General features: G+C 47.7%; 1 protein-coding gene across 2 annotated transcripts; it reads right to left on the bottom strand.

The window, feature by feature from the left end:
• PWWP2A (PWWP domain containing 2A) lies at positions 1-24,217 on the bottom strand. 2 transcript variants are annotated; one of them, XM_058815327.1, is made up of 3 exons: positions 23,547-24,217; positions 12,478-13,445; positions 1-2,574 (listed from the first exon to the last, which is right to left on the bottom strand). In XM_058815327.1, the coding sequence occupies exons 1-3, from the start codon at positions 24,215-24,217 to the stop codon at positions 2,561-2,563; spliced, it is 1,653 nt and encodes a 550-aa protein (XP_058671310.1). In that variant the 3' UTR covers positions 1-2,560. The 2 variants fall into 2 exon arrangements, with proteins under 2 accessions (XP_058671310.1, XP_058671309.1); XM_058815326.1 differs by lacking the exon at positions 1-2,574 and having other exon boundaries at positions 11,747-13,445.
• Between the last annotated feature and the right edge of the window lie 198 nt (positions 24,218-24,415).

A 24,415-nucleotide genomic window follows, 5' to 3' on the forward strand; every position in this document is an offset into this window, starting at 1 on the left:
TTGAATAAATGTTACACAACATTCTTTATCATTTTTACTTCTCAGCAAACCTTAAAGGGTGAATCAGATTTTCCTCATTCAAGTCTACAAAATGAAAGAGGCATAGTGACCATTCAATATACAGACAAGAAGGTAGCACGGAGCAAAGCTTAAATATTAAGCAACTAAAGCAAAAAAGTGAAAAGCAATACATTACTGTCACTCTCTCTCATTAGAATATCCCTGACAATTTCATTTCCAAATGAAAATGTGGTTTCCAACGCAATGCTGGGAAAAGCAAGGCAGACATGAGCTCCCTTGGATGCTATTTGCTCTATACCCATATTCTCCAGTGCACACCTGCATCCCTTGGGTTAATCCCTCCTGGTTCAGCTGCTGTGCTCAGGGAGGGAGGGGAGGAGAGCCCTGGGATCCGGGGGCACAGCCAGGCACTACCGGCTTCCAAAACAACAGCAGGCACTCCTCAACGCCATGTGCAACAACCCTGCCACCACAGTCCCGGGCCTTTTTCCTGAGCAGAAACTGGTTTGTGCCATGTGGTTTGGTGGCTTTTCTGTTTGGTTTCTGGGGAGGTGGGGGACAGTGTACCTGATTAGGCCGAGCCCCTATCCATTGTCAATCCAAGCGGAGGTGAAAGACTGGCACGGAGCCGGCACCAAGGCACCCCTTTCCTCATTCACATGTCTCAAGCTTTCAGTTCTAGTCACATCCCAGGCCCTGAGCAGGACCAGACTGCTGGGCCTCTTCCACTGGTGAAAAGGAAAAGCACTGTAGAACAAATATTCATCCAAATTTAAAAAAAAATGTTTATACTTCATGGTGAAATCGTTATGGCAAACGGTACAATTTGAACGCACTGCACAGCATTGTACAGCCTGATTTTAAAAAGTAGGTAGTGAATATTCAATTTCTGCATTTATAAATAAAGAATTTAGCTCTGAAAAGCAGACACTGAAGCAGCACAAAGCACGAGCTGCCACACACTCAGTGTGTGAATCCCTGATGGGCCTGGCTGGGCTTTGGGGGCCTGTCCCAGCCTGTCACTTCCCCCTCTCCGATTGTTTAACAAGTATAAACCTGTTGCCAATGACAGAGTTGTCCTAACTTCAAATTTTATGTGGTTCATTCAGGCTCCAGACACGAAGAAATTGTCTTTGTGCTGACCCAGAGGCCCCTTGGAAAAGAGTCTCTGGTTTTAAGCAATCCAGACAAAGACATTCTATTTTCTCCAATTCAATCAGGATATCAGTAAGGAGGAAAAGAGTTTCCTACAAGTCCTTTCATCTCTATAGAAACAGAAATTTGACTTTTAGTAGATTATGTGCACATTTTCATATCTTCAAAACAAATATTTATTTTCCCAGGTTACACAATAAATCCCCTGCTAAGAACTTTAAAGAAATGGTTCTGCCGAGACAGTGTGCACACAATGGAAATAATTAGTGACAAATAAATTAATATTTAATAACTCAAGATTTCAGCAGCGTGTCCAGCATTCCCAAGCTCCACTGAAGTCAGTCTTACCCAAGACCTTTCTGGGAGGGGAATAAAATGGATAAAACCCAGTGGGTTTCTTTTTTTTTGATTTACAGCTTTTCAAAGAAGTCAACCCAACTCAGATCAACAACCATCAGAAACTCTAATAAAACCTTTGCTCTCTACTAGTTATCTATCTGAAAAATATTAATGTCAAAAGGAAAAAATAAGCCATGATTTGAAATAGAAATGCCATCCCATTGAATCACTCTCCATCCATGATTCCCATCCTGTTATAGGATTATAAGCAAAATGCTGCTCTCTGCCTTGTAGCCCCTCTCAAGGTTATTCCACAACCCTCAATTCCCTAAGTGTTACAATAGCATAAATAAAATGCAACCATATTCACACAGAAGGAGCTTTCCCATAAAACAGAGATCCATGGAGTTTGTGGTCACTGTCCTTTCCATCACCTCTATGGGAAATGTTGGTCTCAATAGCAGGACTGTTCATATTTCACAATACAACTGGGTTTGGACATGCTTTGATCACAGATCACAGCTCTGCTAACACCTGCACTAAATACTAACTAAGCCTCAGAGAATGGAAAATTGCAATGCTAAAGTCAAGAATAAAAAGAAAAGTTCAAAAGTTACAGTCAACTTCCCAGGCAAATTGGCTCCGTCACTGGCACCTCTCAAAACATACAAACGTGACTGTCACATTACAAAAACCCCAGTTATCTGCAGTGAGTCTTCATCCTAATATTTCAAGTGGTTCCTTGCATGTAAGTGTCATAGAGTCTTTCGTCATTTCATGCGTCATTTATTGCAAAAAAGTTTTATAAAATATTTCCTAACATCTTTTGAAATTTTAAGGAAAATGTACATTAGGTACAGATGCCCTAACGGTGCGAGGGGGAGCTTTAACATCTTTTACCCCCTTTCCCCTTCAAAAAAATGTTTACTACTTGGTGAAGATTTCAGAGGAAAAATAGGACAAGTCAGTCTCAGATTTCTCTCAGTCCTGATGAGCTGGTGCTCTTCGTGGCAGTGTAGTGAGGTTCCATAAAAACAGCGGGTCATTAGTGTCTCTGAGCTGAAAAGGGGAGAGAAAGGGAACATGGTTAAATGTCTTCCAGTACATGTTGCAAAGTAGGTAAAGCAAAAGCTGAGGCGGCCAGAAAAGTTACTGGCTCACCTGCTTTGTGCATCGTGTGCAGAAGACAAAAAACAGATTGACATTATCACAAGACAGACACAAGTGAGCAAACTCCTCCGGGGCTGGGGTTTGAGGAGCAGCCACAGAACCAATCTGTTACATCTCACCCCATTTCAGCATCCAGAGAGAATTCCAATTGTAAAGACATTTAAAGACAGCTCAGGAAGCAGGGAGATTAATTCACAAAATCTATACATTGATGGCAGCCCCCAACACAAAGCTAATGTGACCCTGCAGAGCCCTTCCACAGAGGAGCCCAGTGCCTGAGGGAGCAGGAACTGTAAAACCTGCTCATGGTGCTTCCTTCCCATGGCTGCCTGTGCTTGCCCATGTACTCCAGAGAACAGGAATAAATGATGATAAAGCAGACAGGAACAGCCCAAGAACTGTAGCCCTGCATGAACCAACACCAGTCAGCCACCAGCTCTTACTGGGAGGAGGGGGAGGCCCTGGCACAGAGTGTCCAGAGCAGCTGTGGCTGCCCCAAGGCCAGGCTGGACGGGGCTTGGAGCAGCCTGGGACAGTGGGAGGTGGCCCTGCCCATGGCAGGGGGGGCACTGGATGAGCTTTAAGGTCCCTCCCAACCCAAACCAGTCTGGGATTCTGGGATTCTATGGGGATTGTGATTCTCAGATACAGTGACTGAAAACCTGATCACCTGGGTCAGCTCAGTGTCTGTGCCACTGAATTCCCTGAGTGCAGCCCATTGTCTGTTTATCGCCCATTCCATGGGGTCACTCACTCCAGGTGGGATCTGTGGTTTGTGGGACAGTGACAGCTCAGGCTGGCTGAGGGCACAGCTCCCCCCACACAGATCCCACATTGGGAAAGCACTCCTAGAGCACTGAGTCCCAGCTGTGCCCTGTCCCCACCTTGTCCCCAGCCCAGAGCCCCCAGTGCCACCTCCAGCCCTTCCTTGGGCACTCCAGGGATGGGCACTCCAACCCTCCCTGGGCAGTTCCAGTGCCTGAGCTCCCTTTCCATGGGGAAATTCCTGCTGTGCCCACCCTGAGCCTGCCCTGAGCCCCCTTTCCATGGGGAAATTCCTGCTGTATCCACCCTGAGCCTGCCCTGAGCCCCCTTTCCATGGGGAAATTCCTGCTGTATCCACCCTGAGCCTGCCCTGAGCCCCCTTTCCATGGGGAAATTCCTGCTGTGCCCACCCTGAGCCTGCCCTGAGCCCCCTTTCCATGGGGAAATTCCTGCTGTGCCCACCCTGAGCCTGCCCTGAGCCCCCTTTCCATGGGGAAATTCCTGCTGTGCCCACCCTGAGCCTGCCCTGAGCCCCCTTTCCATGGGGAAATTCCTGCTGTGCCCACCCTGAGCCTGCCCTGAGCCCCCTTTCCATGGGGAAATTCCTGCTGTGCCCACCCTGAGCTGCCCTGGCCCAGCCTGAGGCCGTTCCCTCTGCTCCTGTCCCTGCTCCCCGGAGCACAGCCCAACACCCCCAGCTGTCCCCCCCCTGTCAGGAGCTGTGCAGAGCAACAGGGGCCCCCCTGAGCCTCCTTTGCTCCAGGCTGAGCCCCTTCCCAGTTCCCTTTAGCCTCTCCTGGGGCTCCAGCCCCTTCCCCATGGAGCCATCCTAAGGATGCCCCAGAACAAGGTACAGATGTGTGTCAGGACAGGCTCAGGCCCTTCCTGCCTGTCCCAGTGAACCCAGCTCACACAGCCCTTTCCTGGCAGCCAGCACTGCCATGGGGACTCTGACTCTTCAATGTGAACATTTTCTCAATCCCTTTGTTCACTGCTGCCCAAAGAGAACTGCTGCCTTTGAAACTGCTGGCTTTTATCTCCAAAGGAAAAGAGAAGGACACCAGGCAGCCACGGAGGGGGAGAAAAGGCACCCCAGAAGGACAAGGGAAGCAAAAATAGCAGCACTTCCCATCAGGGATTAAACCTCAAGGCCAGGAGCCCAAATTTAAATAGTTACAGTAACATTTATGCACCTTCCTGGGGAATAATGCTGTGTCTGTGTAAAACTATGGAACAGAAGGCACAAAACTCCTATTTTCCTGCTACAGATTCCATTTGTAGCCAGTGAAGAAGAGGGAAACCAGACTGCTCTTCCAGATGATGAACTACCAAAAGCAAGAACTGTTTCCTTCCTTTAGAGCCTCCAGCAGCAGAACCTCAGCCACCAGGAAAACAAAGAGCAGCAACACATTCTTCCCTTTGTGTGCCTAATTCCCTGAAATACATGACACAGTATCAAGAATTCCTAAAACGTGATCCAACCCAGTTTTTTCCATATAAATGTACCAGAAGAGATTATTCCTAAATCCTTCAACACTTGAAATACCTCAAGACTTTTTTTTTTTCATTAACTAAACTTCTAACTAAACTGACTACAATTCTTTTAAAATCGTTTTTGTGGCTTTAGTTCCTTTTCACCAGAGCTACTAAGTACCCAAGCTGGCACCACGTGCTTTAAAGTCCTGAAGCACTGCAGAGGGGCAATTAAACCCCAGCATTTCCTAAAGCCAAACAAAAATCCTACACATTACTAAATAAAAAATGATGCTAAATTAGCATTTAAGCAAATATTTGCTTGTAATTGTATCTGCTTATTTTACTGACAAAGCAAGATCCCTTCTCCCCCTTTGTGCACCTGTTAAAGGATGGCAAGGACAATCCTGCCACCTGAATGTGCTGTGGCTCTGTTACAGAATCTCATTGCTGGGAACAAGCATTTGCCTCCCAAAGCACAGATTCCCAGCACATGCCTGGAACATAGGAGAATATTCCTTATTCATATTGCACCTTTGACATTCAAAACATCTGTAAGCAAACATGAAAACTGACCTAGATCTGTTTTTTTCCTAAAGAACAACCTGATTTCAAGTTGCTGTTCCATAAATGGCGTCAGCCAACAGGAGGCTGCACCCCGAGGCCCTTGGCAGAAGGGCAGTGCAGCTTTCCCCAGCTCAAACCTGGGTACTCCAAGTGTGATTCCTGCAGGATGTGACCAGGACACAGAGGACAGTCCTCTGTTACAGACATACTTTTACAAATATTCTGGTTTTCCAAAATCAGCCTTGCTAATGCCAAAGTGACAGGACAGATCCTCTCCCACTCCTGGCTGCATTGAGCCAGCTCAGCCTGGCCCATTGGTTTCAATCCCTGCCATTACCCACACAGCACCCAGGGTTTCACTGTCACAAATGCAATCAATACTCCAGTGCCTGATTCCAAGTCAGTTTAAGTGTTATTTCCTGTCCCAGCTGCAGCTCAGCAGAGCCCAGCTGCCCCTGTGCCTCTGCCCCATCCCACAGGGATCCACACTCCTGGAACAGCCTCGGTTCCCACAGCCCTCCCTTCCTCCTCTGCACTGAGGAATGGAATCACTGGCACAGAAATGCAATTACAGCTGCTCACAATGTGCCTGGTCCTGGTTTGGGAAGTAACTTGTCAAACACAGCCCAAAGAAACCCCACAGATCCATTTCTTCACACTGAAGGAGCAAAGCTTGGATTCAAACTTGCTCCAGGGGACACTGATTTGTTCCCTGAGCCAGTTCCTACCTGCAGGCTGCTGCTAAGTTCTGCCCTCAGGCCATGGGCAGGCAGGAAGAGGAGATCAGATACCACATCCCATGGCACAAGCACATGAGCCACCTTTCCCAGGTTATTCCACCTTTTTCTTTTTACTTTTGCTCCCAAGTGTCCCTCTTGGATGTGCAAGGTGGCTCAGGTGTTCTGAAGCCCTGGTCTGCCAGCACCACCCACTTCCCAGCTCCTGCTGTTCCCACCTCCTGCCAGCAGCACCAATTGTATTTCCTGAGGAAAACAGAGCCAAGCTCTCCTCAGTGGCTGGTGCCTGGCACCAAGGTGCTGCTCCAGGGAATTATCCCAAACTGCCCCATCTGGGAGCAACAGCAAAGCTGTGCAGGGAAAAAGCAGGATGGCAAAGCAGACACCAACTCCCTGGCACCACAGCCCTGCCTGGCAACCGCTGCTCTGCCTTGTGTTCCCACAAGGGCACTCATGTCATTGTTAAATTTAAAGGAAATAAAATCCTTAATTACTTTAAGTGACAGTCTGGATTGTATCCACATCCCAGGTAACCCAGAAGAGTGAAATGTATGAGTAAACCATAGGGAACCATAAGCTGCTCTTAGGATCCAACAATCAAACCCCAATAATCAGAGGTATTTCTGACCTGGGAGGAATTGCTGCTGCTTGGTACAACCCATCCACATGGCCACAAACAGTTCTCAGCACAGAGGCCAGAGGTAGATGGGGTCAGACAAACCAGACTGAAAGTGCCAGGAGGGTGGGAAGGGAAGGGAAGGGAAGGGAAGGGAAGGGAAGGGAAGGGAAGGGAAGGGAAGGGAAGGGAAGGGAAGGGAAGGGAAGGGAAGGGAAGGGAAGGGAAGGGAAGGGAAGGGAAGGGAAGGGAAGGGAAGGGAAGGGAAGGGAAGGGAAGGGAAGGGAAGGGAAGGGAAGGGAAGGGAAGGGAAGGGAAGGGAAGGGAAGGGAAGGGAAGGGAAGGGAAAAGCCACAGTGCAGGGGGATGTTATCCACCTGAACAGCCCCACTGAACTCTGCCAGGGTGACCCAGGGGAGGGAACTGTTTAACCAAAACCCAAAGTGTCCCAGAGAGCAGCTGGGGGTTAAATGTTGGCTGGGAACTGCCATGGCACTGCAAGGCCAGGATCACACACAGGCTCTTTCCAGCAGGGATTAAGGAGAATTTGACACTGGATATCTCAAACCTGACCTGATGGATCTTCAGGCAGCTACACAAGTTCTGTGTTAAATGTGGGTGATCCCTGATCACTCCATGGTCAGAAGTTCTGTCAGGTATGGAGAAATTCCATTTTTAAACAGTCCTAGTCATTGGACCCAATGGATTATGGCACCACACACTGCCAGCCATCCCTCTAGGCTCGAGCTCCCTGCACTCCCCTCCCAGCTCATCTCCAGCTCCAGATCAGCGAGGGACCCCCTGCTCTGCCTGAATTTGCTGTTCCTGCAGGCATTCATTGGAACACAATTATAAAGCCAAGGATGGACTGAAATAGCCTTTCCCTGATTATCAGTCTGCTCCTTTCACAGCTCCTCAAGGCAGGACAGATGATGATGCTAAGAATGAGCTACTGACATCTATTTTTTTTTAAATTCACGTTCCTTTTCTACTCTTGACAGTTTTAGCAGACATGAAAGAAAATATCAGGACTTAAGAGAGTTAAATAGAACCAGACCTAAAGGCTAGCAATGCACAAAGCAACTCTTACCCTTCCCCACTTGTGCTACTCTTAATCCTAATCACAGTTAGAAACTATGTTTAAAAAACCCAAAGGTATTTTACTCCATGCTGAAACAAAAAAAGTCTTTTCAGCCTCGCACAAACCTAAACCACCCCAGGAGCCCCACCCAGGGTAGATCGGTAGGCTCCAAACTGAACACAGCAATGTCTGAAAGAGAAACCAAATCATCAGAGATGATTATCTCACCGAAGTGTTGACACAAAGCTCCAACTCTAATTAGAACAGCAACAAATATCTGTTCAAATTTCCTGCATGACTCCACTTCAGACACAGACAAGCATTTCCTGCTGCTTCCAGCTCTGCTCCTGAAGCCTCACACCTACAAACATCTCTGGGGAAAGAGCTCTGGGCTGTGCAGTCACTGCTCTCTCTGCCAAGGCATTTTACCTGAACATCCCCAGAGGAACAGAGCACCTGAAACTCACCATGTGCCATTCTCCCCTAACCTGGCTGCCCATAAATACCCAACAGCCCACAGAGGCACTCCAGAAACTAAAAAAGGCACCACTTGCCAGTTATCCCACTAAACTGATGGGAAAACAGCAGTCCCCCTCTGTGCTGCTGCTGCCTTCTGAAGGATTTAGGTGGGAAAAGACCTCCAAGGTCACCAAGTCCATTCTGTGCCAGATCCCTAGCCTGTCCCCAGCCCAGAGCCACCTCCAGGTGACACCTCCAGGGATGGGCACTCTCAACCTCCCTGAGCAGTCCCAATCCCAACCATCCTTCAGGAAGAAATTGTTCCTGGCCCCCCTGAGCCTGTTTGTCCCCACAGGGTGTTCCTGGTGGGAGCAATGGATAAATAAACCATGGGCAGGCCATGGACAGTGGCAGCCCAGGGGCTGTGCTGGGGCACAGGCACACAAAGTGGGGTTACAGCTCAGCTAAACCAGCCCTGGGGCTGTGCTGGGGCACGGACACACAAAGTGGGGTTACAGCTCGGCTAAACCAGCCCTAAGCCTTGTCCCAGCCTGCAAGGCTCCTCTCACCCTGTGCCTGCCTGAACCAGGCTCTGCCCCTGGGAGCTGCTGCATCCACAGGAGCAGCTCCTTTGGGGTTAAACCAGAGTCAGGGATGAGCACGAGGAGGAGATTTTCAACTTACTGCAACATGGTGGTGTAAAATATTAATTTAACAAAACAAATTACTTGTTTTGAGCCCTGTTCAGTCTGCAGCCATACAGAACATTCACTATGAAACTGAGGAAAGACTTAAAGCTCATCTGCTACCAATCAAAACTGACTTAAATGCCTTCCATAAACAATTCTTTTGAACATAAAACCACTTAAAGAAAGCCCTCCCACACTTCCTGCTCCCCAGTGAACACCTGAGCAAACTCTGCCTATGTAAGCTGCAGTGCTACTCTAATTTTATATAAATTAAGAAAACAAAGCTTCCAGGTCTTCTTAAGAAAAAATAACAATGTCAATATTGATTTTGCCACTACTTGGCTTACAACAACTAACTTAAAGCCAGTTCACTTGAGCTTCTAAACCTCAAGGAAGTGGGGCAGACATCTGACCCACCTCACATGGGTTCCTGACTCCAAAAAGCAGCTTGCTTTAATAACAAAATACAGCTTATTTACTTAAAGAAACTGTTTCTGTTTGCAGGAGAGAATACAGAGAAGTGAACAGATTTTTTTTTCCAATTATTTTTTCCTTTTACAAAATCTATTGTGTGTTTGTCACATTCAAAAAGCATTGACCACTGGGGCTTTTTGGGAACTGCTAGAATGCCAAGGTAAAGCTGGTATATTTGGAAGCTTAATTAGCAATTAATGACCGTGATCTTGAGGAAAATTTGAACAGACATGGGTTTGACACCTTAGACTTCCAATAGTTCTGTGGGCATGACAGAATAATTAAAAAAGGTAAAAAGAAACTGAATGCTTTGGCAAGACCAGACAGTATCATGAACATATGAAATTAAATCTTAAAATAAAAATATTTTCCGGGTTCAATGATTAAATCCTTGCCCCCTTTTTCATGTCTGTTTAATTTCAGTCTGAGCTTAATTTTTTACATTTGTCACGATTGCCTGCGTGGGCAATCCTGGAAAAAGCAGGATGAAAACTGCTTTGGGATGAGCACCAGGAGACTCTTCACAAGGCACTGCAAGGCTGAAGCAGGAATGGGTTGGAGGACACAGGAATTCACATGGTCAGGTAAGGACCAAAACTCACAGAAAAAAAAAAGTCAAGTGCATTGCATGAAAATGCCCCAATAGTGAGCAAAAACCATGCAAGAAAAGCTGGAATGGCAGTGGAGAGCAGCTCTGACTGCTCTGAGATGGAAACTGAAACATTCCCCACTGTACAAGTGACATTATCCACAGGCTCTACTCAAATATATGGCCCAAAAGCTAATTTAGGGAGAAATTTAATCAACTTTCCAGAAAGCCCTCTACAGAGCTGGTTCTGAAACAAAAGGGACAGATAATTAATCATCTCCAAATTAAGACTGAAGTATACCAATGGTATTTACATCAAGCACTTCATCTTTAAGAATGCATGAAAAAGGACAATTTACTTTTAAAGGGTGTCCTCTAAATCCGGCATACAGATAAAATACTCTGACATCCTGGATTTGTTTCAAAGCTTTTTGAGAAACACACACAAATAATTCAGATTTAGTCCATTTTATTTACAGTTTGTTTTTTTACATTTCAGAGCATTACACAATTACATATCTCATTTTTCTGACCTGCAAACAGATACCTTAAACGGAAATAGTTAAAAAAAAAAAAGAAAAAAAAAAAGAAAAAATAAAAGTTAGATACATCCAAAATGCAACAATTACACATCTGACAATTCACAAAGTGTAATTTACTAGGACGTATCCTAAGAATTTAGGAACAACCAGTCAGGAGAAAATCTGACCAATTTCAGCAATTGATTATTTACACATTCAAAACAAAGCCTCTCTTAAGCTAAACCTCCAGGCAAATGGCCTGAAAGATTTCTTCAGGAAGAAAGACCAGAATGATTCACACCTATGCAGCATTAACAGCCCTTGATCCCAAACACTGAGGCCTCCTCAGCTTTGTCTTAGAGCTACAGGCATCCCTCGACTTCTCCGACCCTGAAGTGATTTAGTTGTGCCCCCATGTGCATAGAAAGGTTGAGTGTTTAAGCGGTCACTACGATAAAACCCCATTTAATCTGGTCTTTAAGTCACTAAAATTCTTCTTCCTTCCAACCTGGAGCACGTCTCCAATGCCATTTAAACCGGCCTGCAGAGGGGAGCTTGAGCCCACCGGGCCTGGCCAGACTAAATCCATTAGAGACTGATTAAAAATAATCTTTAAAGACCATTTAGACAAGGCTTACATTTCTACACTTCCCTGATGGGCCACCTAATAAAACAAAAATGTCACAGCTACTACTTTCATCCCTCGTGTCAACCCTTGGCCACACAGAACTAGTTATATACTGGGTAGAAACTACTAAAAAATTCCCTGCAAATCAGCTGCCTTCCAGCTGAGGCTATGGCTCCTATGCATCGGGTGGTTTGGTTTGTTTTTTGTTTTTTTTTCTTTCTCTTTAAAAAAAATTCTCACTTGAAAAATACCTCAGTCCTCACTCGTAGGCTAATTTTGATTGCATGTTCAATTGGTTTGAACCGTCAGGACCCGCTCCGCACGGCACGAGCCTCGTGTGAAAGGAGCAGTCAGTCAACCGAGTGCAACTTCTGCCTCTGCCACCTCGCTGGGGCAGTTCTCTCTAACCTGGCTAGGGTTTGGTGGAGCCTCCAGGTTTCTTGCCTACCTTACTCTCCACGTTCACGTCTCAAACTGCGTCAGCAGGGCCCGCACCTCGGGCGTGAGCTGCTTGGCAGCCTTGGCTGCCTCAGTGACGGCCTTGCGGTACAGACCCTTTCTCTTCTTATTAAAGCGCACCTGGAAGCTTTCTAAAAAGGGGGAGAGCTGTGCAAGAGCCAGGAAGGAGGTGGTGGTGGAGCCGAACCACGAGATGCGAGCCTCCTGGCGCACCAGCAGCCCGCTATCCTTGCGGCTCACCGTTATGGTAAGGATACGGGCCGGCCACCAAGGGAAGCCATAAATCTTGGCCCAAACAATGTCCCCTACACATACGGTCCTGCCATCTGGTGTGACACATTTAGAGACGTTTTTGGAAAAGACTTCTGTTTTCAAGGAATTACTGAGCTTTTTCTCTTCCTTCGAAGAGGAGGAGGAGGAGGAAGAGGAGGAGGAGGAGGAAGGTGCATGCATGCTGCCTGGAGGAAAATCAAAGCTTTCAGTAGAGCTACACTCAGAGTTGGTGGATTTCAAATCATCTGTGCTATCACTACTACAAACTGATGCACTGGAAGAGTCAGATTTCTTTTGATTAAGGGTCATGTAAACCGTTATATTGCTTTTGCTGCCTCTCTTGCCCAGTGTCTGCTGTTCATCCTGATCAACAGTTACATGCACTTCACTCGTGTCCTGAACCTCACTGCTGGCCTCTTCGGGGCCTTCTGAGGGGCTCTGGGTTTCTGAAGGGGCCTCACCTGCTGAGCGGGTGGAGGAGCAGCGAGACTGGGGCTTAGTTGCCATCTTGCCGCTCCGAATTTTCTCAAGTCCTGTCTTGAGGGAAGAGTCATTCTCTTCGTTGCGGTACCGCTGCGGCTTTAGGCGCAACCGGGGCGGGAGGGACCCTGAGCTGGTGTTCTGAAGACGCCGCGTGAAGTGGACCTTTGAATGTGCATTTTTGGAAGAGGAGGTTGCACTCTGCTTCTTTTGTGCCTTTTCTTTGGCCATTTTCAAGACTTCCCGAGCTTTTGCATGATCCATGTTTTTGCTCTGGAGAACTTTTTTTGTGTTTAACTGCGCTTTTGAAGTATTTGCTTGTGCGGAAACTTTAACTACTCTGCTTCTGCTGTGGGCAATATTTGAAACCTTGACCACAGCGTTCCTTTTCTGGCTTTCGTTTTGGCTTTTTCCATCCACCTTGTGGTCAGTCTTAAGTTTTTTATTCACAGTAGTCACGCTCTCGTTTCTTCGCTTTTTACTGTCCTCGTATTTGGAAGAGTCACTTGCATTGCCACCTTTCTTGATCTCCTTTTTCTCTGCCACCACGCTGTTTTTGCACTTGTCACACAGCACCTGCCGGGGCCGTAGCTTGATGGCGTTCATGATGGAAGTGGGTTCCTCCCTGTACATTTTCCGCTTGGGCCGCTTGATTTTCCGGGGTGGAGGCTGAGGTATTGACTGGTTGTAGGTGTCCCTGATAAACAAAGGAGGAGGGTAGGGAGCTCCCTCGTGAAAGAGGGGAGGTGGTTTAGAAGTCCAAAGGCTTTTAGCTATGCTGGGCTCTGAGGGCTGCGTGAGGGAGGAGTCATCAGGGACCGCGGCGTCGGCCTCGCACTTCACCTGCACCTCCTCTTGGAATGGTTTGCTTTGGAGCTGCATGGCTTCAGGTTTGTCCTTGTACTCCCTTTTAGGAAATATGGTCACAGGGATTCCATGGGGGCCAAACCTTCAAGAGAGAGAGAAAGAAAATTCAATGTTTGGAGCGAATTTTTGCGGCGTTTGTCACAAAGCAATTGCAAACTTGTCTGCATTAGGTAGCCAGCATTTGGAAACCGTGAACCCCAGAGAAATTAAAGCTTCACATCCAGCCTTATGGGAAGCTTTGAAAATGCAAGACACCAAATGAAGTCAGTGGAGAACAAAAAACACACAACTTCACTTATTATCAGCTTCTCAACAAGATGCCCAGAAAATGTAACAAAAATATCCCCAAGACAGCAGCAAAAGAATTAACTTTATACATCTGGAAAATGCTTATAAACATCCAAACTCACCCCAACAACTCCCAATCTACCCAGGCTCATTTTCCATACTAAGTCAGCTTTATGAAAAGGCATCTTCAGGAACTTTTCTTCCATTTTTAGCACAGCAGAAAAGGATGAACAGTTCAGATTGAACACAGACAAATCTGGGCTGCCTAAATCCTTGCAGTGAACAGGGAGTGCCTCCATCCACAAAAGCCTCAGCACCTGATGCTTTATAGTCCCGAATTCCCCAGCCCAGTTTGAATTTCTCCCAGCAAAACTCCCCTTATTTCAACTCAGAATAAACTGATCCTCACTGTTCCACGAGCAAACAAGATTTTAAACCTTTCACTCCTTTTCTCCAGACTGGAATTGCTCTAGGTCAGGACATGGCAATAACTCCCCAAGATCTGTCCTCAGGTTTGTGTTGCACTGCGGCTGCTCAACAGCAGCACCCCCTCAGCTGATTAAACTGAACTTTATTTACTTTTATTTGTATAAGTGCCTACATGTTGCCTTTATTTCCTCAAAATTGGATTTGAAAATGTGTTAGAAGGTTCTTTGCAGTGTCCCCAACAAAAGCCACCCCTTGTTTGTTCTTTTGCTTATCACAAGCTCCTTTCTACACTAAAGTTGCAATTGAAGCAAACGACCCACCCAAGATTAAATTATCCACCCAGTCTGCATTTCAGCTTGTACAGACATTTTTCCAGCCTATGGTCTGGCATTAAACCACAAGGGACTTGCTCACAACTAAGTTTTACATTCCCTAAAGTTCCACAAGTCCATCAAGGGTAAAGAACTTGCTTTTCCACAAATACTTTTCCTCCACAAAGGACTGTAAGCAAGTCACTCAGTTCCAAGTAGGGCTTTAAAAGAAACTATCAGCTGACAGTAATTAAATTAGCAATATTTTCAGTGTTACTGCCATCAAGACCTTCAGCTTCTAAAAGAAAATTAGATCCAGATCATATCATTCACCACCTGATAAAGATTAGGAGGATTTGGTAAAAAGTTAATCTATGCTAAGAGCTGAAAACAAGACAGGGCAAGATCTCTGCTGTGCAAATTCCATTCCCAAAGAGCACAGCAGCAGAACTAGACAGGGGTGGGACATCAAACCCCACACAGACAAACATCCCTCACCCTGCTCTCAGTGCCTCAGGAACTGCATTTCCAGCCCTCCCAGGCCATTCCCTGAGCCAAGCCCTTCTCCCAGAGAGCATTTGAGGGACTCTGTCAGGAAATCAGCATAATTAGCTGTCACTAGGAAGAGCTGAATGAAGAGGACTGCAAGGGTTTCCAGAAGGATCCCATTCAAGTATTTCATCTCTCTTTTCCCAGGTTTTCATTCCACTGCCTCCCCAGCAAGGTGTGCACTGCAAAGGCACAAAGGAGCTGATGGAAAGCTCAGCACATGCCTGACAGCAGAAAATCAAAGATTCATTCTGCACCTTCCACTCTCTCTTCTTCAAGCACAAAACACAGGCCAGGACTAAGAACAGGAAGCCACAAAGGGTAATTTTTGTCCAAGACACAAAAGCAATCCAAAGTGAAGCCCTGAACACAGAGAATCCCTCATCAAAGGTACTGCTTAGAAAATAAACCAGACTCTCTCAGCCCTACCAATGAATGAACTGGGAAGTAAAGAACATTGATGGATATTGTGCCAATTCTGTGCAGCACTACTCCTGTAAACGAGGTGTTCATACAGAACATACAATTAGTCAGGACCACCTGCAGCACAAAATATATTTGGTAAGCCAAGGGAATGATCATTATTTCCAACAGCTCAGTGTATTGTGTCTTCTCTTGGCCTCACCCAACAGCAGACTGTATCTATACACAGTTTTTGATTATCTCTGTTTTCTCCCTGGCTAACCAAGTCCTCCAGCAACTTGGAAGAATGAAACAAAAACAAAGAAGAGAAAACAATGGCAGAAAAACTTGCAAATGAAACAGTACAGGTTACAGGAAAGAATAAAGACAAAGAACAAGGTAAGAAAAGAGGGATTTATTTTTTCCTAAGAGAAGCAGCAGAATGAAGACGTGAGCTTAAACCTCTTCAGGACAAGGCATGACACAGCATCTAATTAGTTCTGCAGCAAGCACAAGTGTTTATTGCATGTACCAGAATTTCCAGGCCTATCTTCACACACCTGGCTGATGGACCTTGAAGAGAAACACTTCTCATACACCCACAGTAGTTTTTGTCACACCAGCTGCAAGGCTAACTAGTTAGTTGTGTTAGTAGTTAGAGAGAAAAGCTGCAAAAGCATTTGGTTCATCTGCCACAGAGATGAAGGAGGACCACAAGGCATCTATAGAAAACAAAATTAAAAACCTCCAAGGCACACAGCTGAGTTGTATCATGACATTTACTGATCCCCCAGTCAGTCATGGCTGGCACTAGATCAGCCCTGAGCAGAATTCCAGCTCCCCACAGTGAGACTCCAACAGGCTCCTTTCGTCACACCTTCCATGTTTAAGTTCTACAAGTAATTACCTTGTCTTTATTCCAACAACAAAATAATTTTGTCAATATACTGATCCCAAATACCACCTTACCCCACAAGATTTCAAGAATAGGCTTTTCCGGATGAAAGTAGAGCTATACTGCAATTGCTGTTTGCTTAAAATAAAAATCCCCTGGTGCCCAAGTTGCAGCTCCTCCCTGCCCAGCCCACTCCTGAGTCTGTAACACTCCTACCTCAGACATCACAGCCCAAGGAATGGCACCATTCACTAAAGGGAAGTGTTAGAAAACCAGCCTCAGGAATAGGAATTGCAGCCTCAACCCCAAGCAGTGCTGGGAAGCTGAGCCCTGCTGCTCCCTGCCCATGGAAATCAGAGCCAGCTCTCCATGGTGCCAGCTCCTCCTGCAAAGGTGTCCCAGCTCTCATCTGCCTTGAGAATGCACCTCTAAGGCAGGATGGGTGTGATGTACAAAACTCATTTCTCAGAGGTTTTCAAGTAACCAGGGCAATCAGCAGGATCTCTGCTGAAGATGCACTGCAAAATGTACATTTTCATGGAGACAGAAATAGCAACAGGACACCAGGACCTGTACTGAACTGAGAGCCTGATCAATTCTGGCACTGCAATGATATTTACACTGAGAGGAGCTTTCAATTGACCAGGGTGTGCAGAGACAGAAATAGGGTAAAAACAGGGAGGCTTCACTTCCAGTCTGCCAGCTGCAAGTTGATTAATAGGCAGCCATGGCATCCCAAAGCCAGTTTGGGTACCAAACCCAAACCTCCGTCATTTAAAGCCAGAGAGTTTTGTATTACAGACATATAAACTTAAGTACTTAAGGAAAGCAAAGCCACTTTTTTCAAACCTAAATCCTACAGCAGAATTACCACAATGAATGCATATTACTGTTCAATTTATATGCAAAACAGAACAGTTAAAGAGTATTTTTTCAGAAATAACCATGAGAGATACAGAACAAATCCCATTTTAACTCATTACTGTTTGTACATAAACAAAGTACATAAACAACACTCCCTGGGGGAAAGTGTTTTACATTAGTACCTAAAGCTTTATGGTCTCATCTTTAGCCTCCAGTGCCTGACTTCCCTACTCAAAGGGAGAGAAACGAAAAGCCCCTTGCTCTGCCAAAGGAGTGAAGCCCCTGAGCAGGTTCAGAACTATTCCCCATTTGTCTCTGGACACATTGAACTGATACTAACAAAGCAGAGAAACTCGTGTTCAAGTGTTCTGTCTGTGGTAAAGGGCTGATCAGCAATCTCCTGCACTGCAGAAATCTCCAGTTAGCTTTTCTGCTCTTGTACCCAAGTTCAACCTCAGTGTTCTGCAAAAGCCAGGACAAGCAACAGCTGAAGCCATTTTTATTGCATGGATGGAAGTTCCAGGAGTATAATAATATGCTGAAAGAACTACGGATATGTATTTCATGCATCTAAACTGAGGCTTTAAATTATAACATTCCATGTAATACACAGTTAGATCACAGCTATTTGAACACAAAGTTTTGCAGAAGTCCTCAAAATAACCTGCATTGAAAACACAGATTATGCAACAACCTATTTTTAATGAAGGATTTACTTGGTGTGATAAAGCACAGGATGGAATATATTGCTTTAAGTGCAGGCACCTTCCTGAAAAAAGCATTGCCAGAAGCCAAACCATGGTTTATTCACCTCCTGAGCAATGTGCACCAGGCTAAATAGCTTAGAAAATGCACATTTCACTGAGAGCTCCGAACCCATGGCAAAGGACTGCAGTGTGAGTGACTCTCTGGAACAGCACAGCAGGAAGAAAAGACAGGATGCTCTGAGTTTAGGCTTTCCATTAATTATTACCATTACCATCATTTTACTGGCACATCCATAAAGCTGAAGGCCTGTTTAAACTGCAATATCTTTTAATTTTTACATCTGTTGCCATTATTAGCTGTCAGTTGTATTTGAAGCAGACACTTTGCTGATACATTGGCTGTGATCTATTTTGAAGGATTATACCTTGAATATACTCCTCAGGAACATCCATATGCCAGAGCAGGACATATGGAACAGAATGATACCATTAAATAATGGATGACCTGAAGTGTCAAGATGGCCAAGATTCATCAGTCCATAACAGAACATAAACTGAATGCAGACTGAAAATTTCATCCCTGCCCTGCTTTAACACCTTGAACCAAGCCAAGGAACCCTGAGAAGGCAGGAGAGGCCATGCTGCTGGAACACAGAGAGTTCCACAAGGAAGGACAGTCAGCCATTATCTGTCACATCCCAGACCAGCGAAGAACAACTGGAGACCACGGATTCCCTCAGGAAAGGAGAGCTTGAGGCCCAATCCAGAACCCAGCTCTAACCCCACCCTCTAAGTGAGGCTGCACTTCACACCTTCAATAAAACCTCTCCAGCTAAAGACACCTGAATTACCCTGTGAACCACTCTCTCATCACACCTGAGCTTCCCACATTCTGGGGACAATAAAAACAAATGTCAAAGAAGTGCTGGGGCTGCTCCTTAAATGCCAGAATTTCACCAAGCTCCTGTGGGCTCCTGAGAAATCAAAAAGGGTAGGGGACGAGGTGTGGGGACCTTGGGAACTGAGTGCAAGTTCTAAAATAGAATAAACCAGAACACACAACCCTGAGCCACAGACATTTCTGTACTGTTAAGAATGTGCATCACAGAGGAACAGGTATCCTACAGACCCCAGTCCTTCCCAGCCCAGGATGAGCACCTGCAGTCCCTGGTTATTAAACGAAAGAGCAGAGAGAAATGTACCACGTTTTTGAAGTGAGGCTTCTGCTGCTTCCTTCTCACATCATTCCCTTGCAGTAGAAGCTGAATTAACAAACTGGGAAAAGCACAGGATTCAAGAGTCAGAGCTGTACCTGCAAACTGCTTCTGGGATTGTAAGAATTGCAAATTGCCTATAAAAGTTTATTTTCATCACACAGCTCGTGCACACCTTGGAGCAGGAAGTCCTTCCTTATCCTCCATAACCAAAGCCCAATAAAGAGATAATTTCAAACATATGTCACAAGGAATACCCTGAACATCCTCTGGATATGTAACCAAGGCTCTCAGGTCACAAAACAACTTTTTGCTCTCTCTCTCTCTCTTGTTCAAGAACTATTATGAACACACACAAGTCAGAAGGGAACAGGTTCAGAGAAGAAAAGACACATGTCCTTCACATCTGCAGGATTAGAAGGACAATTTCAGTTAAATGATAAAACAATAAATAGGCCAAGTGTTGACTGTTGGCAAAACAACAGAAAATAAATTTAATCCCCCCCTCCTCCCCTAATCTTTAGAGAGGTAAAAAAAAATACACACAGAAATAATTATCCAATCTTCAGAAGATCAAACTAAAACCACAACTTCTTAATCCTGTACTTTAGGATTTACAAATGCTACACTTCTCAGGTATTTCCCTCCCACCAACTTCCTCCAGGTGCAGAGCAGGATTTACCCTGAGCCAGCAGGTGGGATGGACATCTCCTGTCCCCTGAGCAAACAGGGAGTGAGCAATGCCAGGCACAGCTCACTGGGACTTTAAACCCCACAGAACCAGGATGGGCTGGAAGGGACCTTAAATCCCATGCAGTGCCACCCCTGCCATGGCAGGGACACCTCCCACTGCCCCAGGTTGTTCCAGGTCTCATCCAGCCTGGCCTTGGGCACTGCCAGGGATGCAGGGCCTGCCCACCCTGCCAGGGAACAGTTCCTAATTCCCAACACCCCACCATCTGGCAGTGGGAGCCATTCCCCTTGTCCTGCCACTCCAGTCCCTGATGAAGTTCCCTCTCCAGCCTCCCTGCAGCCCCTCCAGACTCTGGAAGGTGCTGTGAGCTCTCCACACAACGTTCTCCTGTGCAGAATGAGCATCCCCAGCTCTGCCAGCCCAACTCCAGGGGGAGGATGCTCCTGGCAGCCCCCTCAGCAGCCTGGAGCCTCCTCTGGGTCTCTGCAGCAGCTCCAGCTCCGTGCTGTGCTGGGCCAGGGCTGGGCAGCTCTGCAGGTGGGGTCTCACCTGAGCAGGGAAGGATTCCCCCCTCCTTTCCTGCTGCCCAGCTGTGGGATCAGCCCTGGATATGCTGAGGTTTTCCCCAACCATTCCTGCTCCATTCCCTGTCTCCATCAGGCACATCCAGCCCAGAACCCCCAGCAGAGCCTCACCCTGGCAGCAGGAAAGCACTTAAGAGGTAATGGCAGCAGCACTAATGAAGTTTAACAGCAGGAACACATCCCTGATTTGTGCAATGAGCCTGCGGAGTAAGCAAAGTGGGGACATGCTCCTCTCCAGATGAGGATTTACTGCACAACAAACAGACCTGGCACTCAGGACATGTGGGTTCCTGCTCTCTGCTGGTCTGCAAAACTCCCTGGGCAGCAGGAACAGGAGATGGCCATTGGGGCAGGCAGGGAAGGGCCTCCTTAACCCCAATAAATGCAGGAATAAAACCCACTCAGCACCCAGGGGCTTGAGCACAAACCCCTAAAGGGATATCCCATTTACAGGGGGTGGGAGAGGGATTTAGCACCTCACACAAATATCACTGACTGCACATCAATGTCACCAAGAATAAAATGCAAAGTCAGGGCACTATCTCAACAATGGAAAAAAGTAATAAAACAGCCAAAAAACCTTTTAAAATCACAATAAATGGGGATATTTTTGCTTTTCTTTCATTGTGGAGTGCAAGTAATTCAGAAAATTACATGAGTAGACAAAAAAGGACACAGTGAACAGGTTTTCAAAACAGTCACTTAAACTTACTCTTCCTAGGACTGTATGGAAGAAGCACCTTCACTGCTCTGGAGGGTGCAGGGGGGAAAGAGGAATTAAGATCCAAACAGGAATAGGAATTATTTCCCTCTGATCATACAGTGAACACAGCATTAGCATGTGCACTGAACACAGCCACTTTTGGAAGCTACTGAATGAGCAAATTCTAATACAAATTGTCACTTTTACTGAGTAAAAACTGTCAGTCTTAAAATATTGATCCCTTTGGCATTAGGAAAATTGAGATTACTCCCATGCATTTGAATGAGACAGATTTCAGCAACCACTCATCTCCCATGCTGGAAATCCCAGTGTTGTCATGTAAATGCATGGAATTTAGGTGGTTTTCATTTAACCCTGCCCTTTTTTTTTTCTTTTTGGTCCAATGGAAAAACTTATGTCAAGAATTCCAGGGCCTGCCACACACACAGAAGGAAGTTCATGAAAAATATTCATGTTCTGCAAGTCCAGGTGCTGCTACACCAAATAAAAATAAACAGATATAAGGAAAAGCTGACACCTAGACAATACCACCTGTTAGTCACCACAGAAGTGATAAAATGGAATTATTGGACACACAGGCAACACTTTTTTAAATAATGCTTCGATTTCTTAGAGGTAGGAATTTCTTGGACTATTTCTAGAGCTTGTTTCCCACTGCAATTCCTGCTCTGAGACATCTGATAAGAGACTCCTGTTATCTACCAACGTTTTGCTGTCACCAGCCCAATATTACAGTATATACAATACACAATATTATGTCTCAAAACTCAGCTCTTCTTGTCCAGGGCCTCGGCAGAGCTTGGCCTTGAGAATTCAAACCTGCGCTCCTGGATTGCCATGTACAGCACCTCTGAAGGAAAAAGAGGTGCTTTTCTCTTCCACTGGCAAGAGAAGCTGGGAGGGCCAGCCCCAGCCTCCCTGCACGGCTCCTGCACAGCTCCCAGGGCAAAGCTTTGTCCCAGGAGCTGCCCTGGACCCAGGCAGGCTGGAGATGCTCCCACCGAGGCACAGCGGCAGCAGCCAGCCTGCAAAGTGACGTCTGCTGCAAAGGGCTGCAGATCTGCTGCCTGCCAGGGGCTCCCCAGTGCACCAGAGCCTGGGAAAACCGGGATGTTTGTGGCCAGGGTGTGTTTAGGAGGACAGGAGCCCTTTCAGGAGAAAAGGAGAAGCTGGCATTTCCCTGCACTCTTTGCCACCCTCCTGCCCAGGGAAACCATGGCATTCAGCAGGGACAGCTTCAAACCTACAAAAGAGTTCGTGTTACCCAGGATCACACCTCATCTGTGTCGCCTCCTGCCCGGATCTGAGATGCTGTTTGAGCCCACAAGTGGCTGGAGTTTTGCTCAGCATTTCACACCTCATCAAGCGACAGACTGAAATCGTCACTCCCTGACATTATCCAAAACTTGGGGGTCAGACAAGGCCTTTTGAGTCAAACCCCAACCACGCACTGAGGCCCAAGCCAGGAGTGCCACAAGTTCCCTTTTAGGGAGCACCGACAATATTAATACTCCAGGAAGTTGCTGAACAGCTACTAACAACATAAAAGGAGTGATAAAAGACATATGTCCACACAGCTTAAATCTGAGGGAGAAAAGTGCTGCATATTTTACATACCGATTATTTTAAATAATAACCTTGTTACATTTCACTTTTCTCTCATGAACTTGCAGAGTCCTTACATGTCTAGGAAAAACCCCACTAAGATGAAGAAGAATTTTCACCTGCTGATAGAACCTAGATTGTTCGTAAGATACCATGATTTCTGGTCTCCCAAGAGCATCTCACTACTGAAAGGCAGTGGAAAACATCAAACCCCAAACCCTGCTGTCTGATAAGTTATTCAGAGATACATAAAAATCCCCCAGTCCACAAGGATATTCAAGAACCATGAAACTTCACCCCGTCCATTGGGTACAAGGAGCAATCAGTACTAATTAACAACTGCAAGAGCCTAGCTGGAAAACCATTATTCTGGAAAATAGTATGTATTGAAAAAGAAGGTTACCTAGGCAATGTAAGCCCGAACGAGCAGGGCAATGAGGGCTCTGGTTCTGTACAAAGAGGGCAATAAACGCCAGGCTCGGAGCTCGGGTGCTGCTCCCGGCACGCAGGGATGCTCTGGAGCCCCGGCCAAGCCCCAGGGCTGTGCCCGTGTGCTCGCCCCTCTCCCGGCGCTCCCGCTTGCCATTCCCTGGGCGGGGGGCCCTGCCCAACCCCGGCTGAAGGGTCGAGAAGGAGGAAGAGGAGGAAGATGAGGAAGGGGAGGATGCTCGGGAGCTGCGGCTCCGCTCCCCGGGGAGGACGCGGGGGCAGGAGCTGCTCGGCCCGGGGCAGAGGAGGGCTGGGATGGGGAGCGATGGGATTGGGATGGGATGGGATGGGATGGAAGGGAAGGGAAGGTGCAGAGCCCACGAGGCTCCCGGCAGGGCCGCCCCCCATCCCGCCCCCGGCGGCTCCGGGAGCGCTCCCGGGCTCGGCGCTGGGTGGGGGCTCGGGCTCGGCTCCCCCCGAGCTCTCACCTTTTCGAGAGGTCCATGAGGACCCCGGAAAAAAGCTTCTCTCCCAGCCGGAACGAGACCACCAGGGCGTCCTCGATGATGTGGTCCAGGGTGACCCGCACCTCGGAGCCGGGCAGCAGCGCCGGCACCTCCGCCTCCCCTCCGCCCGGGGCCGCGGGCACCGCCGGCTCGGGCTCCACCGCGGCGGCGGCGGCAGCAGCAGCAGCATCCGGCTCCTCCTCCTCCGGCCGGGGCGGCTCCTCCCCGGGCCCCGCGGAGCCCCCGGCAGCCGGCGGGCAGGGCTGCGGCGGCTCCCGGGCCGGCTCGGGCGGCGGGCAGGGCTGCGGCGGCTCCGAGCAGCCCGGGCTGGGCGCTGCGCGGGGCTCGGTCCGCGGCGATTCCACCCCCGGGCTGCGCGGCGGCGGCGGCGGCTCCTCCGTCCTTCCCGCGTCCGGCTCGCGGGTCCCGCCGGGGCTCCGGGCGCGCTGCACCGGCGGCGGCTCCTCGGCCTTGCCGCCGTCGGCCTCCTCGCCATCCGGCACCGCCGACTCCACGGCCTCGCTGACGGCCGGTAGAGGGTCCGCGCCGGCCTCGCTGCCCGGGATCGGCTCCATCTCGGGCTCGGCCTCGCCGGCCCCGCCGTCCCCCGGCACCGCCGCAGTCGCCGCCGCCTCCGCAGCCATGGCCGCCATTTTCTCCGCCGCCTCCCTCCAGCAGCGGGAGCGACGGCCACGGCCCGCGGGGAGGGAGAGCCCGCCCCCCGCGCTCGCAGGTGGCGTCCTATTGGCCGACGCGCAGCAATGCTGCGCTTCTATTGGACAGCGCACCTGTCCATCCAGCCCCGCGGGAACTTCTCGTTGGCCAGCGGGGGCTTCATTCAGTGCAGAGCC

Source organism: Ammospiza caudacuta, chromosome 16, assembly GCF_027887145.1.
Source record: "Ammospiza caudacuta isolate bAmmCau1 chromosome 16, bAmmCau1.pri, whole genome shotgun sequence".
In the NCBI taxonomy this organism is placed as follows: domain Eukaryota; kingdom Metazoa; phylum Chordata; class Aves; order Passeriformes; family Passerellidae; genus Ammospiza; species Ammospiza caudacuta.

Coding starts and splice junctions, on each gene's coding strand:
- PWWP2A (XM_058815326.1), bottom strand. CDS start 24,217: ATGGCGGCCATGGCTGCGGAGGCGGCGGCGACTGCGGCGGTGCCGGGG. Junction 13,446..23,546: donor CTCATGGACCTCTCGAAAAG/GTGAGAGCTCGG, acceptor TCTCTCTTGAAG/GTTTGGCCCCCATGGAATCC.